At 33.4% G+C, this 19,698-nt stretch overlaps 1 protein-coding gene across 4 annotated transcripts in view; it reads right to left on the bottom strand.

Moving 5' to 3' along the window:
* Positions 1–813: 813 nt before the first annotated feature.
* The window catches only part of LOC123710765 (forkhead box protein P1), a 56,144-nt gene continuing 37,259 nt past the window's right edge, over positions 814–19,698 (bottom strand). For 2 of the 4 annotated variants that reach the window (XM_045662937.1, XM_045662936.1), the window contains exons 4-19: positions 17,439–17,527; positions 15,260–15,362; positions 14,890–15,096; positions 13,820–13,928; positions 13,201–13,317; positions 12,631–12,739; positions 11,212–11,387; positions 10,949–11,026; positions 10,285–10,329; positions 10,123–10,199; positions 9,207–9,308; positions 8,837–8,988; positions 6,199–6,274; positions 4,484–4,575; positions 3,587–3,735; positions 814–3,065 (exon numbers count right to left, since the gene is read on the bottom strand). In XM_045662937.1, coding sequence (XP_045518893.1) covers positions 2,890–3,065; positions 3,587–3,735; positions 4,484–4,575; positions 6,199–6,274; positions 8,837–8,988; positions 9,207–9,308; positions 10,123–10,199; positions 10,285–10,329; positions 10,949–11,026; positions 11,212–11,387; positions 12,631–12,739; positions 13,201–13,317; positions 13,820–13,928; positions 14,890–15,096; positions 15,260–15,362; positions 17,439–17,527 — 1,857 coding nt within the window. In that variant the 3' untranslated portion in view covers positions 814–2,889. The remainder of the gene's footprint in view (positions 3,066–3,586; positions 3,736–4,483; positions 4,576–6,198; positions 6,275–8,836; positions 8,989–9,206; positions 9,309–10,122; positions 10,200–10,284; positions 10,330–10,948; positions 11,027–11,211; positions 11,388–12,630; positions 12,740–13,200; positions 13,318–13,819; positions 13,929–14,889; positions 15,097–15,259; positions 15,363–17,438; positions 17,528–19,698) is intronic. The other 2 variants (XM_045662938.1, XM_045662939.1) reach the window with 2 other exon arrangements.

Below are 19,698 nucleotides of genomic sequence, written 5' to 3'. Positions count from 1 at the left end.
TAAAATATAAATGAAGGAAAATATATTTTACAGTATTGACGCCATCTATTGCCGCTGTACTGTAATGAAAGGTTCGGCGATTGAGAAGAGTTTTGAATAATAATTATGAAGTCTTGATACCACAATATATCATTAATTCGACTCAGTAAGACTAAAATAAAAGCACAAAAATCAGTCTTAGCACCAATGGGATGACCGACTGATAATTAAAATTTATAAACAAAAATTAGTCCCCTATGGTTAGCTTATACTAGCTAGTTAAAGTTAGTACATATAATTTAACGTTTTCTTGTTAATAATTTACATATTCATGTATTTTACACTAAGGAGCTATATCTGTTTTTTTCCATACTATGCCTGGACGAAAACGATTGTCAATTATAAGGCCGCCCGTGTGTTGTAACTTCTTGTGTTATAACTTCTTTAAGGTCACGAAGTGTAAATAAATAAATAGTGTACAGAATGCACCAAGTAATGTATTATGAGGGCGTTATTAACAATTTAAATTGAATTTGTCGAATATCAAATTACAAGCGCGTGTTGCTTTATAACAAATCGGCCAGGTTGCTGATGAACATTATAAGCTGAACTGAATATGAAAAACGAATAAAACGAAAATAATAAAAGGCGCGCTACTTTGCAACAATTAAAATTATACACTTCCAACGTAACATTATTAAAACAAGAGATCTGAATAATGCGTTGAGAAAAGTCTGAGAGAAAAGGAAAAATATGAAGGTCATATTAGGAAATGTTAACCAACACTTTTTTGTATGGATTCATTAATAATAAAAAGACAATAATATTTGTAATAATTTGGTTTAATACAACACTAATTAAGTATAATTTACAATGATCAATGAACGAACAATATCGATCGAGACTCGAGACTAAACAGAGTTTAAAACTACATAAAATGCCTACTTGGTACGAAACTCCAATTCATGTCTTTTAACACTGTTAACTTAAAATGCTTAGATTTTTTAATACTGTTATATATATATATTCTTATTCATCTATAAGACTGAATGAAGATGTCATAAATGTATTGGATTTAAATTCACAATCATAAACTTTTTGGGGTTTTTAACCGGTGAAACTGAAATAAACAAGATGATATATTAAAAAATCTAAGCATTAGTCATATAATTAACAATATATAACAAAAGCGGTTACTGTACAAATAATCTTAAATTAAAATTTGTACATAATCAATCAATTCCATATTAAAAAAACTTTTTGTACTGTAATAACTAAAATTTCGTGCCCGTTTTGTTCGGGCTTAAACTTACAGAACATTATTTAATCTGGCATTTAAAATCTAAATTTATATAAATGTAAAATTGGATATTTAAAAAATTGAGTCAACTTTTATCGAATCGTTACAAAACTTCAATAAAGCCATGGAGTTTTATGAAGTATTAAAGGCTATCGTAATGAGTAATTTACGGCGGCCTACGCACGTACTCTGTAACTTCCAATTGCGATTCCAATCGGAATAATTTCCGCCCGATCCCACGGTAACGACAGGATAAGACAGAAAACGTCACAATCGGTAGCCCTGTATTGGAAGTTACAAACTAAGGACGCTGTATATGTACACCATACAAAACCGTTCGGTACTTCGACAAACGTGTGGCTCAGTGAAACCAAAGAGTTAAAATACATTAATTCTAAGTGAAGTGTGCTAAACTACTGTAAATGCGTACATTTCAACTGCCTATTAGTTAACTATACACTGTGATATGATTTACACCCTTTAATATTCGGAATAAATGCACTTCAAAACAAAATGCACAAAGAAATCAGAAAGATTAATTTTCTAAATTACTAAATTCTCTACAACAAGAACAATTTTATATGGAAACTGATAACTTTGAATTAACACAAGGATTGCATGTTTTGTGCCAAAAATGACAAACACCTTGTTGACACAAGACAGTTCTTTCGTGCCACACATTAGGCAACTGAACTGCGCCCTGATGCTAATGAATTAAAAAACGATCACAGAATTGGCCACAAAACTGTATTGTATAAGACTGAACTTTTGAAACACAACGCTAGCCAATAAGCTAGAACCAACAAAGCCTATTTTATTAACTTACTGTAACTAGAATCTGCTGTACGAAATTAATTAAGTCGAAGAATTGTACTGGGATTATGTTAATTCAAAGTTATTCGAATTAAACGCGATCTTAACTATACTTAATTTATATCATGATAATCACGATAAATATTTACAGCCTATAAAACAAAAAATAAAATCACAAAATAGTACCTCAGTATGGCACTTAACACAGAAATAATTCAGATCAATTCCGTATACATTGAATATAAAAAAATAAAAGTGTTGCTATTGTAAAATTTTGAGATCTTCTTCCTTGTTAGAAAAATTTGTTAAAAAATTCTGTTTTTACCAATGGAAACTTTTTTCGTTTACAATTTCGACCAATTTCAATTTAATTGAGACTTGAATGTAATTTTTTTAAAAATCAAATTCTAAGCGAACAGATTCAAACTAACAAGGAATGAACGCGAACCAAAACGCTTTGCGCTAATGTACTATACTTATCGATACAACTACTTATTGTTCATATTTATTACAAATAATGATTAAATACTTTTAAATATTTCAATATTGATATGAACCTTTATTAAGGCATTACTAACAATGCCGCTAACAATTCAAAATAGCTAGAACTAAAAATAATACTTCCCGTTAAAACCGGGTGAAATTAACGTTTTTGGTAAACTATAGTCCATTGAACACTTCACAAAATACAACTACCCGTAAATATTGTGATAATGCTAGTGCAAAATTCGTAATCACTTTGTATTGCTTAGTTCAATCACTTCGATGATTTTCGATGGAATTCCAAATTTAAAAATCTACTTGTCAGACCTTTGCTCGTTGAGGGACAAGTTCTCTGCCTCGTCTTTGATGTGGGAGAGGGCCCGGTATCTATCCTCGGGACGCGCGTACTCATTGTATGGGCTTGTCTCGCTGGAGCGGTTGCTCGAGGACTCCTTGGTGGAATTTGAATAATCTCCTAAAAAAGAAGGTTCTACTATGGTTATTTTCTACAGAAAGGTCTGTAAAGGTCTGCTTCAGGGTGATGTTGAAATGCGGAAGTGAAAAACACTTCGAGTTTCTTCATTAACACAATTTTTATAGTTTAGAGATGTTTATTGGGTGATATTCAAAAGAAGATATATAGGAAAGATAGGGGAAGCTAAAAACAGGTCTAAATGGAAAGTTCAGGGGGCCAGAGGTTCAGAGACCCCAAAGGGGTCCAACACAAAGAAACGGATAAAAAATTCATAACGTAGACTAAGAGTTTAATAATGTAATTTTTAAACACTATGAAATTAGATATGAAGTATCTACAGAAGCCGGCATTTCGTTCTTCAGCGCATAAATATTTAGCTAATAACTAATTATATGGTATAGAGTACAACAATTTTCTATAGCTTTGGCATTCTATCATTTATAAAAATTTAAAATGTAAGTACCCACAGATTGTAAATACTTTTTTTTAATGAAGGTAGTCCTGAAATTAATTTGAAATTATATAATTAAAAATACCTTTACTAGTATAATCAGAAGCCTGCATTTCGTTCTTCAGCGCATAAATATTTGGCTTAATGTCTTGTGCGTCGTTAGCACTCAGATCTTCGGCTTTGACGTCGTGTGAGGAACTGCTGTTGCCGTAACCGTTCATCATTTGTGGACGGCTGAAAATAGGTCTGATACAGTTTACTTTTTTTTTAATATACTTCAATCATCAACGTGGACGATCTAACCTAACTGAAAATAAATAAATCAGAGACGCTACAACCTTTTTAGATCAAGACCTCATGTAACTGTTTCATTGTCAATCTAATAGGCAACTAGGTGTCAGCCTCCTATGCCTGACACACGCCGTCTAAGATACTTGGAGTCTGGAGACTACTTGGAGTCTAAGATAAACCAGTTTCCTCACAATGTTTTCCTTTACCGTTCGAGCTATTGTTAAATGCGCACATAGAAAATCCATTGGTACACAGCCGGGGATCGAAGCTCCGATCTCAGGGATGAACGTCGCACTAGGCCAACACTGCTGATGCAAAGGATTTATTAGATACAATACAGAAAAGGCTTTCGCCGTAGTATATGTACTATGTGCAGCCAGAAAGTCTATTGGTGCATGATCGAACCTACAACCTCAGGGATGAGAGTCGCACTCTGAAGCTGCAGCCAACACTGCTCACTAATAAGAATATTTAACATAAGAAAGTGTCCAATAAAACTACTTTCCATACATAAATCTGTGAGGCATTCGGTACATTTTTAATAGCCGAAAAGGCCTCCAATGTCCTCAAACAATTTCTTAAGAAGTCGAAAGAAGTTATTTCTACTTCTAGTTAAGGGCTTGATAAAAAATTTAAATTTAAGAGTTTTCTATATATATATATATATATATATATATAGCAATAAAAATACCTGTAATCCTCATGGGATGATTGGTAATCATCACTTTGCATCATATGATCATCCGTGGACATGTACGCTAGATTGCAATCCTCCATCATACCCTAAAAATAGGGAAATATTTTAGTGGTTTGATAACTTTTGCATTTTAAAAGCAAATTGTTTTAATAAATCAAAAGTCAGTGCTGTTCAGTTATCTGAGCTGTCTAATTAAATATATATCTGGGGCTAAAGTACATACATATGTAGCTTGCCCCGGGTAACAAAGTCATAGAAGCAAAATCTATTTTTTTTGGCAAAGTAAAATAAGGTATTGCTATTATTAGTAGGATACAAATACATATATCAAAGGGAAGCCATTCCTATTTGACGATGTCAACATTGTTGTTATGTATTTAGTGTAAGTAGTTAAAATGTGTCTACACACGTAAGAAGTTCTACTTTTTTGGCGTAACAAGATAAAAACCTTTCAATAAAAAAATGTGTGTATGTCAGCTACCACGCACGATTGGAGTTTACTCCTTACGAACGATAATTATGATATATATCGAATAGAAAAAAAGGGTAAATGAACGCATCTGCTAAAATGATAAGAGAAACAAACATATATTCAATAAAGCGTATTACATAAAGTATGTTACAAAACAATATAAATAATAATAACAATAATAATTGTGTTAAATTTATACAAATCCAATTTTAGAGAGAGAATGAGATGGAATCATTCTTTTACACGTTCAATCCTACAGATATATACGTTTGTCTTTTTTTACGTAACGCCTCAACTTTTCGTGTTATACTTGATTTTACTCCTCATAAAATTTCCGTACCGGGCCTTATAACTCAAATCGTTTCTTAAGGAGTAAACTCCAAAAACGACACTCATAATGGAACTGCGCACGCATCGTGAAAATTTAAATTATAATTCCCTGACGTGTCTTAAAAGTATAACTTCAAAGATCAATAAATGTGCATTAAAGTAATTTATCTAAAAAGACTGAAGAACAAAAGCGTCTTACGAGTGATTTACTGTTTAACATAGCTACGGATGACACAGTAACATACAACCGTATTTTGACGAATGTCTAGAACGTTATAATCAGAGAAGCACCATTTACGAGTGTCTTGCGCAACCCAAATGTTATTGCTTGTGAGACAGATGTTTTTATTTGTATATTGGCTGAATTCTCAAGAATTGCATTATTTATAATTAGTTATAAAATGGTTTAGATTTTAAGTTTTTACTTCTTATGTTTTTAGTTTAGTTTTCTATTGCATTAGTATCCAGTTACTGGAATATAATATAGGATATGAGGAATAAATAAGTTTACTATAACTCTTTTTGCGGACCTTGGTGAAACAGAGATATATATACTTTTTTAACTTGAGAATTTACTTTTATGATTATTTGGTAGATTTACAATCTAAGCTAAAACTGTGTTTATAGTTGTTGCTATCCATTTCAGGAAAGTAAAATTCGATAAATGAGTATTGCAAGCATTGTGCACAAAATAATTTCCGTAGAATAAAGACAGCATACCATCAGCCGAGGAAGTCAAAAATGAGAAAACATTAAAACAATCTTAATAGTGCTTTATGACTTTGTTCATTGGGGCAAGCAATATTTATATCTGGTTAGGGCTACGAAGCTCGAAACGAAGAGACAATACAATAAACTTTATATTAAAGACGGTAAAAATTAGACGAATATATTATCAAAACCTTACCTGAAGGTTTCGCTTCAAGGCTTCGCTGTATCCATGAGGACTAGTCATCATTGGTGGGCTTTGAGCTCCCAAAAATCTGTAAAATTAACACAGTTATAGTATATATAAGACTGTTATAAATAACTAATAAAATTGAATAAATAAAAATGAAACTAATAATTATATCGTAAAGTGCAAACTCTAATGATTTTAATATTTTAACTAAAACTCAAATAAAATATAAAAATCAGCATACCCCTGGCCTTATCAAACCATTTGATGACTCACACTAAAAAGTGTCGTATGTAAGTGTAATATGTCAAGTGTATAATTTTGAAAATAAAGTCCAATTATTCATGTTTCAGTGTTAACGGTGAATGTCATGTTGATAAAATAGAAAAAATAGAAATAGAAAAAAAGCAAGCATATTGAGAAATAGAATAAAAATTGATAAAAAACATGCGACAAAAATGCACTTTCAAAGCTGAAGAAAGCGATAATTCACCTCCATGAGGATATATACATGCAAGATTAAAAGGGAATAAAAATTGTAGAAAAATCTTACTTGTTTCTCCAACGACGATCTTATAATATAAATGCAAGCATGCATAACATACGTCAACTTAATCGTAACTGTCACTTGTCTTGTAGAAGGCATGCAGAACTGTATTCTTGGGACAACGGTGAAGTAGAAATATAGTTATTTTTTTAAGGTACATTTGCAAAGTATGATAAAGCTTATAACTAATTGGTATGGAGTTAAACTATCGCAAAACAATTTTCTTTAGCTTGGCATTCTAATCACTAATGCAGCCGTAGAGAACTTACATTTATAAAAATTCTAAATTTTGTTAGCAAAAAATGTAAGTACCCACAGTTTTTCAATATTTTTTTGAATGAAGGTAGTGCTGCAAACTTATTTGAAACTTTCAAATTTGAGGCTTATTATATAGGTTTGTAGCACTATATAGGCTTACATGACAATATGTTGGATGTATCTATAACTTACACATTAATTACACACCTTACATAACGGTGAAACATCAACTATTCGTGAACAATCAATCTGTTGATTCGATAGTTCACATATATTCGGACGCGATCGTCCAAAGATTCTATTTTTCTTAAGAAACCCTTTTAAAAATAAACAGAGCTTCAGCTAAAGCTGAAAACGTGAAAACGTATGTCTAATGCTCGGTATGCCAAAACCTGAGGTCATAATTTCCGACAGAATAACTTTAAAGTTATGGAATTTCTTGTATTTCACATACAAATCAATGTTTTTGAATTCCATTGAATAGGCTCTTCATTCATAGGCTTGTACCGAGCTTTGCCTTTAATGATAATATTCGTAACTCGCAAAAGATTCGTTGGACGATCGCTACGTCAGATGCAACAGCGCCCTTACTGTTGAGCGTTGGGTCCCGGTGGGGCTGGCTCATACTTTCTGGGTCGGCCTCGGCTGAGATGCCTTCTCTTCACGAATTCCGCATCATCCACCATCCAAAACGAACCGAAGTCATCCTCGTAGCGCACGAAACATTTGTGTAGAGACAGGTTCGTCCGGATTGCATTCTATAATTCATTTTTCTTTAGCAAATGTAAACAATTTTGCTAGACCTTACTTTGTGAAATGTGCTTCAATTGATAAATTTATAAATGACATTGAAGTACATTTAGATCGTCGTGGAAGTAGGGGCTTAAAATATCATGCAGGAGAACCCGAAACCCGAGGAGAGGATGATGTGAGGGATATTGGTTAGGCAAGCGCGAAAACTGTTAGTCACCGTAGCGCTCAACTCCACGAACACACACAAATAACAAATCCTAAATACAGGTCACGTTATAATCAATAAACGATCGATTATATCGTAACTTACAAATTTCATCCAAAATTAGCTACACAAATTATAATTAAATCTGAAACGAGATAAAACATTTATTTACATGACAGAAATCGAATTATATCTATAGATAGAAAATAAGAGAAGATTAATAAATATGTTCGGTGATCTTTTGTTAAGTGTGTATTAGTTTTGGTATTTCCCTGTGATTTTTATAAGTGAAAGTGTTCAAATGTAAGTGAATATGTATCGAAGCGATATAAGGAAGAGTGCAAGATTGTAAAGTGACTATTAAAAAATTTTATGTTAGTTTTTGTTTTGTAATTGTAAGTACTGCAACAGTTGTTGGTGTTAAAATGGAACAGTTTTAAATGTGATAGATTTTTGAATTTGCCAAGTAAGGGACTGATATGTTTTTATTCAATTTGATATCGTAATAGTTTGGTATGTATGTGCCAAATATCTTGATACAATCAGGATATAAGTGTAAATTGTAAGTTTTCTTCAGTGGGTAGAAATGATTAATAGTAAAGTGTTTTATTAATCGTTTGCATTGTGTATGCGTTTCGTGTAAACTGTTGTATATATGTGCTTATTAGTGTAATTCACGAGTCATATGTATAGTGTAAACTGTCAGTTTTGTATACACATTGATGTACAGGTAATCTTTATTGTTAAAAACGGTAGTCTCTGTTTCATGTGTTTTCAGTCAGGTGTATATTTCATCGATGTTAACCAATATAAAATTTAAGTGTAAATTGTCAAGTATCAAGATGTAAAGTGTCGGTCTGCGGCCAGGCGACGCTGTAGCGTACCCGGCGTGATGCAACGGCGGCGGCGGCGCGTGAGTGGCTCTCTGCGGTCGCCTTTTGTAAAACTCCACTTCGTCTACCGTCCACACGGCGCCTTTCACGTTCTCCACTCGCATGAAGCATTTGTGCAGCGAAAGGTTGTGTCGTACAGCGTTCTGTTTGTACTTAGCTTCTTAATATACGCTTTGACTTATACTTACAGAGAAACAATTTAACTAATTATTATGTATAATATTCATATAAAATATACGTTATCACTATTGTCTTAATACGGTGATTTAGTAAGTTTACCTTTATACAGCTATCCTGGGATACTTAAGAACACATAGTTAAAGTAAACCATCAAATGAAGATATTGAGAATGAAGTCTTACCTTCCAAGTGGCCGCGTTTCGTCTGAAGTAACAGAAAGTACTCTGGAACCAGTTGTAAATCTCGTTCAAAGTGAGCTGTTTGTCTGGAGATTCTATTATGGCCTGGAAATTTTTGCGAGGCATTAAGATAAATACAAAGAAACGCGAATTATATTAAATTTAATAATAATAAATCAATGCTTTTGGGCTCTTACAAACACAATGTGTGCCTTAGAATAAGTACCTATTGGTAAACTGTGTGGAATTATTGGAAATATATAAATATTTGTGGGTATTTCGGATTGCCGTATAAGTGACCTTTGGTCACGTGGATTTCGTGTATTTTGTTAACTAAAGAAAATTGTTATATTTTAGTCAGTTACATAAAACCATAATAAATTATCAGTTATTTCAGTTATTTTTGTCTTAGTAATAGTAATATGTTTGGACACAAATACCTCGGAAACAATATTCACAAGATAGTCCTTATTAATTCAAATATTCCAGCGACCAAGTTTCATGAAGTTCGGTTCAGTGGTGTTTGCATACGCGTGTCTGGATTATGCACTGGCACATTCATACTTAACAATAACTTGACAGGTATTTGAAGGTCTTTTGAACTTTTCACTACCATATTTATATGTTCGCAGAGTAAATTCACAGTAGTATGTGTTTTATACTATATACTTTATTATATTTTATTTTTCTCGACATTATCGTATTGGCAGTCTCTTATGATAATATATGTATTTCTGTAATAAATAAATAAGGTTTTTTGGTTTGTTACCCACATTACCTAAGTATTTTTTGAATTTCGAATTATATTGATATTTAATTTTTTAGCTCATATGTAAACAAAGATAATTGAAAAAAGGAAAAATTGCGTATTACTGTTGGCTCGTTCAAACAAATTCTTTAGCTATAATAAGCAATTTACCTGTCTTATAAGTGATGCGTAAGTAAAGGGCGGCCGCACATCAGCGCTCTTATAAAATTCTCGATTCCTTTGTATTTCTGAAAATTGTAAATCGACTTCAAAAACATAATGTCATTACAATATTCGTTTTATAATTATTTTATTAATCATACAATATTTTACCTTGCTGTACATCTAATCCAGCTCTTTCGAGCATGTATGGAAGACCTTTTGAAAAACGCGATTTTTTAATATGATAAAATTATATAAGTAGTACATATCCACTTAATACATAAATAAGCATGGACCCTAATATGGATTTTGATACATTTTGAAATGAATTCTTAACACATATCAAGCATGCTTCTCTAGTATTATATCCACATACTATTGACATACATTATACAAAAATTATTATATTATTATATATCACTCTAAGTTGCGGCCCCTGCCACATTTTGCATCCAATTTTATTATATGCCAAATGTTTAGGAATAATACAAGTCCATCAAAGTCAAGTCAATAAAAAATATTCATATAAGTAAATAAAAAAAGGCCATTGTATGTTTCAAATTCTCCTCAAGCACCAGTTATATTTGTTCCACAAAAGAGTGGAACTAATTGTGTGAGTGTGATAACTAATTTTAAGCAATTTATATTCATTTATCGTTACTTCAAAAGGTAAACTATAGACTTAACAAGTTTTTTTTATAAAACACGACGATTTGTTTATAATCGTTTAAAGCAAGCTTATATCACCCATTAGAAATTGAAAGTTACCTATTATTAATACTTATATTTTTAGGTATAGTTTTTATTTAGTTTTTCTATAAGTTATTACGCTTACCTCCAGCTATGGCCACCCCTGATTTATCGGAGACCCGACGCCTCACGGGACCTGGGGATGCGCCTTCACTGGCAGGTCCTGAAAATTTGATTGTTTATTATCGTTAAGTATTGATCGCAATCGTACTGCTATTCAATTATTACATTAGGATAATTCAAAAACTTTTCATTTGAAAGCTGTTTGAAATTGTAAAACTTGTTACCATAGCTCGGACTGTAGACAATATATACAAAATACGGTAAATTTTTACTCTTGTTTCTCACCATGTGGCATTTTATGATGATGAGCGGTATCCCTTGCAGCATGGAGATGACGCATCATGGCAGCGAGACGGTCCCTCTCACGGCGTAGCTGCAGCTCCAACTGGGCTACCACCTGCATCTGGACACGCGCCTGCGCAGCTGAACGATCGTCTAATGTGTGTGCTGCTTCTAAGTGCCTGGAAATTATTATTGGGCTCTAGCTGCGTATGAACAGTGTTGGATTCGAATCACAACAATGTACCAATTTTTTCTTGTGTGCAATATTTGAGGAAAGTCTTCACGGGCTATTTATTCTAGAGTTAATTAGATACTAAGAACTAAGTATAGGATGATACTCGTTCATAATACTAGATCCGATGTGCAGAGGCAATAAGAACTTGGAGAAACTAATTGTGGTAACAATGGTAGTAGGCAAAAGGTGTGGTAGGCAAAAGGTCACGTGGCCAAATGGACCGATTACGTGACTCATAGTCCTCAACACTACAACTGATATAAGAGAGGCGATGAATGGAAACCGTTGGAAACAGATTGTCCGCTCCAGATGCTTCCCTGCTGACCACGACGCTCAGACATGAGCTACCGTATGAAGAGAGAGATGACCAGATCCGTACAACTAAATGATAGTAACAAAAATCTGCATTCATAGTGTTATTGGACGTCACCACAACAATAAAAAAGATTGCTGAAACGAACAAAGGCTCCACCAACACGTGAATGTCAAGACTATTCAACTTTTTAACACTTCGGGCCTAGTGAGGAGATTGAAAAGGACAATTAGGCGAATCAGTATGACTCCCTATGTGGAAATTAATAATACACAAGAACTGAGTGTCTTTCCCTTAATGTGCACGTGTACGATACTGTAAATAGTGATAGTGGACACTTTCTTAAGTTCCAATAATATCCTTATTAGTAAGTTAGGTTAGACTGCAATTACTTATTGACGTGACAACGTGTTATAATTCGTTGGAGCCGGCTGAACGCACGAAAAAACATGACGCATGCGGCGTTACCTCGCTCTGAGGCGTTCCATTTGAGGCTTGAAGTGCAAGCGAGAGCGCGGAACGTGCGACAAAGAGGCACAATCGGATGTATTTATGCGTACAAATAAATGTATATTGATCAATTCAATTGTGATTTCCATTTACCTCCTTCTCTATATCCATACAAAATATCTATTAAACAAATAAAATTAAAATTTTCTTTTGGAAAATGCAACCATTGCATCAGTATTTTCTTATGACGTTGTCACGTTCAACTATCGTCAGTAAACCGTCTTTACACACAACCGTTTTTTTTAATCTTAATTTAGGCTTAATGTTAAATAATTTCAGTGCTGAAACAATTTCTTAAAAAAAATTGATAAATGGAAGCGTCAATGATTATTCTGCAGTTGTAGATATATATTTATTGACTCACTTGAGGAAGGCCTGGAAATCTTCAGCGAGGGCATCGCATCCCGGCCACTTACAGACACCTCGTCCATACAAGGGATGTTCTTCTATTTCACTACCCCATAACATTAGACCTAATAAAAAATAATATTCTTGATTAATCTTCAGGGTTACGCAGTTTGGTCTTCGATAGGTCTAGTATTTCCGTAAATATAATATATAACATTACAAATGTATATCATTAAGTATAATAAAAGGAAAAAAGAAAAAAAATTACTTTATTATTCAAGATAAAATATGCAATACACTAGGATTCCCTGTATGTGGCAGGTAGTCGTTCGTCTTCCAATTGACGGTACTTCATAATAATTTGTGATATTTTCCGTGAGAAGATGTTGCTTGAGATTGTTAGTACATGTATAAAGTTCTGAATCGTTAGGGTATTACAGAACATAATATATTTAAAAGGAGTTTATTAATAAGTACATTGACGAAGTAGGCTAACAACATAATTTTGAAAATAGTTATTTGTGATACACAATAGCCGTAACTCAATTGAGTTGAATTTACGAAAACATATATTTTGGACTATTACCTGGTGGTGCATTTGGTGGTACTGAAAGTGGTGCGTGCATCAGATATTGCCTCTGGACCGCCTGCAATTGCTGTACCAGCTGTTGCTGTTGGGCACCAAGCTGTTGCTGGAGGGAACCTGCGAGAATTTGAGAATTTTAAAACTTAATTCCTTAAGTCCCGCCCCGGCTTCTATTAAAAACTAATATTTATTTCGGGTTATAAGTAAATCAGTAGCACTACAACCTTTTTAGGTCTTGGCATCAGATTTATCTATCTGTTCCATGATCATTTGTCAATCAAATAGGCAAGTAGGTGATCAGCCTCATGTGCCTGGCACACGCCATCGATTTTTTGGTTCTTCAGGATTCGAGCGTATATTAGATATTAAATGCGCAAATAAAATGACACTCCAATGGTGCACAGCCGGTGATTGAACCTACTCCCTCAGAGATGAGAGGCGCACGCTGAAGACACTAGGACGAATATGAAGAAGCATTCAATTTTGTTTTTAATAGGTCTCAAAGCCTACTCTGGTCTTCATATGGAATTTGACAGCCTGGAGTCGAAACTGCTAATCACTTAACCAAAGTGGCAATACTAAAGTGAGTAAAAAAAATATAACAATAAAAATAAAATACCTGGCGAACTATCTGGTGCTTGAAGATGGGACTGTGAGAGCAGATTGAGGCTTATTTGGTCTTGCAATCGTGACTGCTCCAGTCTTTTCGCAGCCTCCGATGACATGTGCTGAAAGAAATTCCAATTGTTGATTACAATGGTAATGTTCTATAAAGTACCAAATAAATAAATTATAATTAAAATTACGCGAGTAATATAACAAGCTTTACTTAATGATAACTTTAAGAAATAACATTCCACATAATTCGGTGGTCTAATAAACGTTATTTTTAAATCATTGTTAGTCACTAATTTGTGAGGTTAATCGCGGTTTATGTTAAGAATGGAGATGGGGTAATAAAAGAATTTCAAAATTAGTCAATATGTTGAAAAATAAGCATACATATATGCTAGTGATAGAAAATTCTACCAAGCTGAAACAACTAATGTTTTAACGGGAATAGAACCTAAAAGGTCCTTTATTTATAAGTTTTATAACAGCTACACATATAAATTAAATAAATAAATCAATAGCGCTACAAGCTCTTATGTGTGGGCCTCAGATTTCTATAATTGTTTCATGATCAATTGTTAATCTAATAGGCAAGTAGGTGATCAGCCTTCTGTGCACGCCGTCGACTTTTGGGTCTACGGCAAGCCGGTTTCTTCACGATGTTTTCCTTCAACGTTCGAGCGAATGTTAAATAAAGAAAGAAAGTCCATTGGTGCACAGCCGGGGATCGAACCTACGACCTCAGATGATATTCTTACACTCAACAAAGCTACACATATACGTATTATAAAAGAAAACACTTAGCCAATATACAAAGCCAAAACAGATTACATTGATAAACAATATACACGAAACAGAAAATATAATATAACATTAATAGATGATAGCAAACTGAAATGTTAAACTTACTACAACTTAATATTATAAAGAATTACTACTGCTGATTGAAGAAAAACTCTTCCCGCTTCCTAAAACATTACCTCAGTCTTTCGTATTGCAGGTATATAAAAACCGATACATTAGCGAATTACATAGATCATTTATTCCTGTATATCATAAGAATTATTAATAGCATACCTGTTTCTGCATATGATGCTGATGAAACAGGCGTTGCTTCATCAGCGCTTGAAGCTGGCTGTGCTGGTCGAGCAGTTGCATAGCTAGCAGATCTGGCGCAACTAATGGTAATGGAGACCTGGCACCTGCATTGGTGCTGCCCGATGGCGAGGCTGGTGCTGGGCTGGATTGAGTTGAACCAGCTGTTGGCGACGTTGGAGCTGATGCCTAAAAATATAAGTAATATTATTTGTATTTATTTCTGCCAGGATATGGAACATGTGGGAATTGCGACATTTGTAAATGGTTCAAAGAACTTTGAATAACTGTGTCATATAAAAGACAGTACAGATGATAATATCTATCTTTATACATTTAATTTAATAGTTACCCTAGCAAGAGATAGTGGTTCATTTTCAGCTGTTGGCGAGCGACGCGGTGGGCTGCGTCTACGACGCCGTGCTGCTTCGCCTCCCCACCGCCCGGCCTCCTCTCTGAAACAAGGGGTTACCATGAGCGATCGGATGATTGGATGGGACTGGGTTGGTATTGACTTGAAATTAGGTAGCTGTACAGCGTCATACAACAATTAATGTTTTTTTTCTCATTTATATACAAAACTCTACGGTACGTGTGTATGTTATTTTTCTTTATACATTTGGGTGGCGCCCTGTTTGGTTTAGAATCACAAATAAGTCCGGTAGATGGCGCTGCAGTTCGTACTTTTATACTTTGTTCCATATCCTAATCTCTTGTTATATAATCACAAGGTCTGTCGGGTCCGCTAGTATGCTTAAACAATGAAAAGCAGTCATCGTTACAAGATGTATGACAACCAGAAAGGAATATACATTTGACGAAACGATTATAATAACTCTCAGCTACACTCTCAAATATATGTGCATATACACCCATTCATACACTCACACATTCACTGATACTTAAAGTCTTATAAGACATAGTTGTAACACTAAAATTACTTTTTTATCCACAACACAGGGACTCATTAGTGTGGGGACTAGCCATATATGAATTTTCTCACATAAATAAAGTTTTATATGATTGAATAAGAAAATAAATATAATAATTTTCTAGCGTCATATATTTAACGATAAGCATATACATAAATTCTACATTTCAAAGTTATTGCATATTACAGTTTGTTTATAACTGTATTATCGTGACCAAGTTGACTCATAAGTGCCAACTAACACGCCTATTTGCCCATAGTTAAGCCTTGATTTCACCAGAACAAATAATAACTAGGAAATTCTAAACTAAACAAATTGTTGGTAGCTAAGTCCTTTAAAATAAATATTACACCACGTCCTGAATGCGAATACAATGTGTATATGAAAATGTAATTGTGATTTAAACTGGTAAATTGTTATAAATGCGGAAAATTCTAGGTTTGAGAACTTTGTATGGTTTTTGATAAAAGGTTGGAGTGATCGACCTGATTGTAATTCACAATAAATTCAAATATTTTTTCATCTCAGTCGCACAATTTGTTGAATACTTCAAAAGAGATTTTGTGAACGCAAATTAAAGAAAGTTCACGGTCAGCAGTCTGAATCTTTTTTTTTTTAATAATTTGATCAACCAGAGATGTCACAAGAGTGGCACAAATCAGTTTGTTTATTTCTTTTTTAGTTAAAAATTTGCGAGAACCATACAAAACCCTAAGGTATGATTGTATATGACGTAAGTTTAAAATTAACTACATCCAAAAAGGCAAAATTCTGTTTGTTATTAAGTAAACCTTAGTTTACTTAATAATGTTTTTTCCAAATAATAAAATGTTTAACACATTTAATATTATTAAGTAACTAATTTCACTTAATACCTTACCTTACCTAGTTTACTTAATAATGTTTTTTCCAAATAATAAAATGTTTGACACATTTAATATTATTCAGTAACTAATTTCACTTAATACCTTACCTTACCTAGTTTACTTAATAATGTTTTTTCCAAATAATAAAATGTTTGACACATTTAATATTATTAAGTAACTAATTTCACTTAATACCTTACCTTACCTAGTTTACTTAATAATGTTTTTTTCCAAATAATAAAATGCTTGACACATTTAATATTATTAAGTAACTAATTTCAGGCTTCTAAGATGCTCATAATCGGTCAAATGAGAAATTATATCTAATACTTAATACTTTATCTATCGACACTGTAAGCTAACATGGATTATATCGTGAAGCTTAGGAAGTTTTTATATCATATAGGCAAACGGGCCTGCGGAATACCCACAAAAATCAGGTACATCATCCCAAGGACGCCCATTTTAGTTGGTCATTGAGGCCAGAGGTGGTCGGCCTTTAAACCTAACAACTATATGCATCCAGAATTATAAACAGTACTCCTGTGTCCAAGTGCTTCTCCTTTAATAAAATCCTTAATTTTATATTAAATAGTTCTATCACAAGCTATATATATATTCATAAAAGTCCACTGGGTCTGTAAGTTACTATATTATAACACTAACAAATAGTGTCCATTAGCACTAAACCCTTACGCTTTGCTGTCGATAAGAAAAATACGTTGAAACTTACCTGTCCAAGCAGCGGTCCAGCTCGAAAGAGTTGAGTGGTGGCGGCTTCGCAGCACCACCCGGACTTGTGTTTAGCGCTGTCTCAGGACCCTGAAACAACATTTTTAATTCAAAATTGTAACCAATATAAAGAAGTATTTTGTGTGTTTATTAGAAGTAACCTCTGTACGTAACCAATTATTCTTATTAATAAATGCTTGGATACGCTCGGTACACTGATACATTAGTAAAAAAACCACAATATAGTATTTTTAATGTGTGTAACATTAAAACATTACACTTGTAGGGAAACATGACATACACGAAGAGATAATACAAATATTCGACAATTAGGGTCCTTCAAGAAAAGAGCGTACGAATTCTTAAAGGGCCGGCAACGCACTCGCGAGCCCTCTGGCATTGAGAGTGTCCATGGGCGGCGGTATCACTTAACATCAGGTGAGCCTCCTGCCCGTTTGCCTCCTATGTTATTAAAAAAAAATTGAAGTGACTAAAACTAAACAATAATTATTTTAGAGTGGACTATAAATATAAATATAAATATAAAAACTATAAATATAAATATCAAGATCCAGATATCGTTTATCAGAATGCACAATGAGGACTACGGTGAGCTTTGACCAAAACGCGTTCTTCGGAAAGGAGGGACAATCGACCCGAGTGGAATTCACAATAAATTCAAATCTTTTTCATCACAGTGTTAAGTCAATTTTATGAATACTTCAGGAAAAAGAGTAAAAACTCACAAAAGCGAACAGAAATAGAAGAAAGGTATTGATATAGTATCAATCGGTGGGGGAAAGTTCACAGTGAGCTGGTCATCTTTTTTTAAGAGTTTGATGAACCAGAAAAGTCCTTGTGGGACAAATTAATTTGTTTATTTCTTTTTTAGTTAAAAATTTAACAAAATATAAAAGAACTAACTTGCCAGAACCATACAACACCCTAACATATAGATATACGATTGTATATGACGTAAGTTTAAAACAAACTACGTCCAAAAAGGCGAAACTGTTCTACATACCTTAGTTTACTTAACAATGTTTGTCCAAATAATAAATTGGTAGATAAAATGTTTGACACATTTAATATTACTAAGTAACTAATTTCAGATTTCTAAAATGCTAATAAGTGGTCAATACTTCATTTATCGATACTAAAGGCTAGAATTTACATGGGCGATAACGTCAAGCTCGCATAGTTTTTATATGATAGGGGGAACGAACAGGCCTGGACACCCATAAAAAGCACCTTCCTCATCCCAAGGACGCCCATGTTAGTGGGTCATTGAGGCTTGAGGTGGTCGGCCCTTAAAGCTTTCAACTATATGCATCAATAGTTATAAGCAATGCGACAAATGCTCCTCATTTTATAGAATCATACATTCGGGAGCCTTAGCTCTTTAACTTTTTGCGGTACATTACATTTTAAAAGCGAGAACATTCGGACAGTCGTGACGAACGTTATGCCTTATAACATTCGCTAGACGCAATAAAATAAGTTAAACATATTAAATAAACATTCTGAAGAAACAAATAGTGGGCGAGGCGTTAATATTTGCACATTTTTTATTATTTTTGTGCTGATTCGTTTCACGTGCTATTTGAGCAATCGTAAATAAACGAAAATAAAGTTCAAATATAAACGATAATTTAGATTTTAGAAGCCGTTAATTCTATTAATTAAACATAGAAATTAATGTTTATTAAATCCAGCCGAGATCCTTAAATTAATTTGTCTATTAACATAGTTTGAGAATAAATAAATATGTTTAATATCAATAAATTATAGTATAATAATTATAAAAGTAGCTTCATGTAATGAGATTTATTTATATCGTAATTAAAGCTAAAATATAAGATTACATACATTTTCCACTTTCGAACACCTGAACCGCAAGTGAGGTCATTCTGAGATGTATGTTTTGTTGGTGCTATGTAAACATAAAACGTGTAAGGGCTTGTGTAAACTATGTCATGTACTATTTTTATAAACATCCTATATTAATAAAAACAATCGGTTCATGTCTAACATTGTCTAGTCTACAACTTCGGCTAGATAAATAGAATATTATACTTATAACTATAAATATAACGTAAAAACTCTATGAACACATTTGTCGGATAGGGACAAGTCTATGGCATGGACATCCATTTTAGTGGGTGCCTTTGACGAGGATACTAATTTTTTAAACAATTAGATAAGGACCATCATCGGGAGTCGATTCCACAAGCACACCATGTGTAGAACTCACTTTAAAC

The sequence above is a fragment of the Pieris brassicae genome, chromosome 6 (assembly GCF_905147105.1).
Source record: "Pieris brassicae chromosome 6, ilPieBrab1.1, whole genome shotgun sequence".
Classification (NCBI taxonomy): domain Eukaryota; kingdom Metazoa; phylum Arthropoda; class Insecta; order Lepidoptera; family Pieridae; genus Pieris; species Pieris brassicae.
This window is presented reverse-complemented; position numbering and strand designations above follow the sequence as displayed.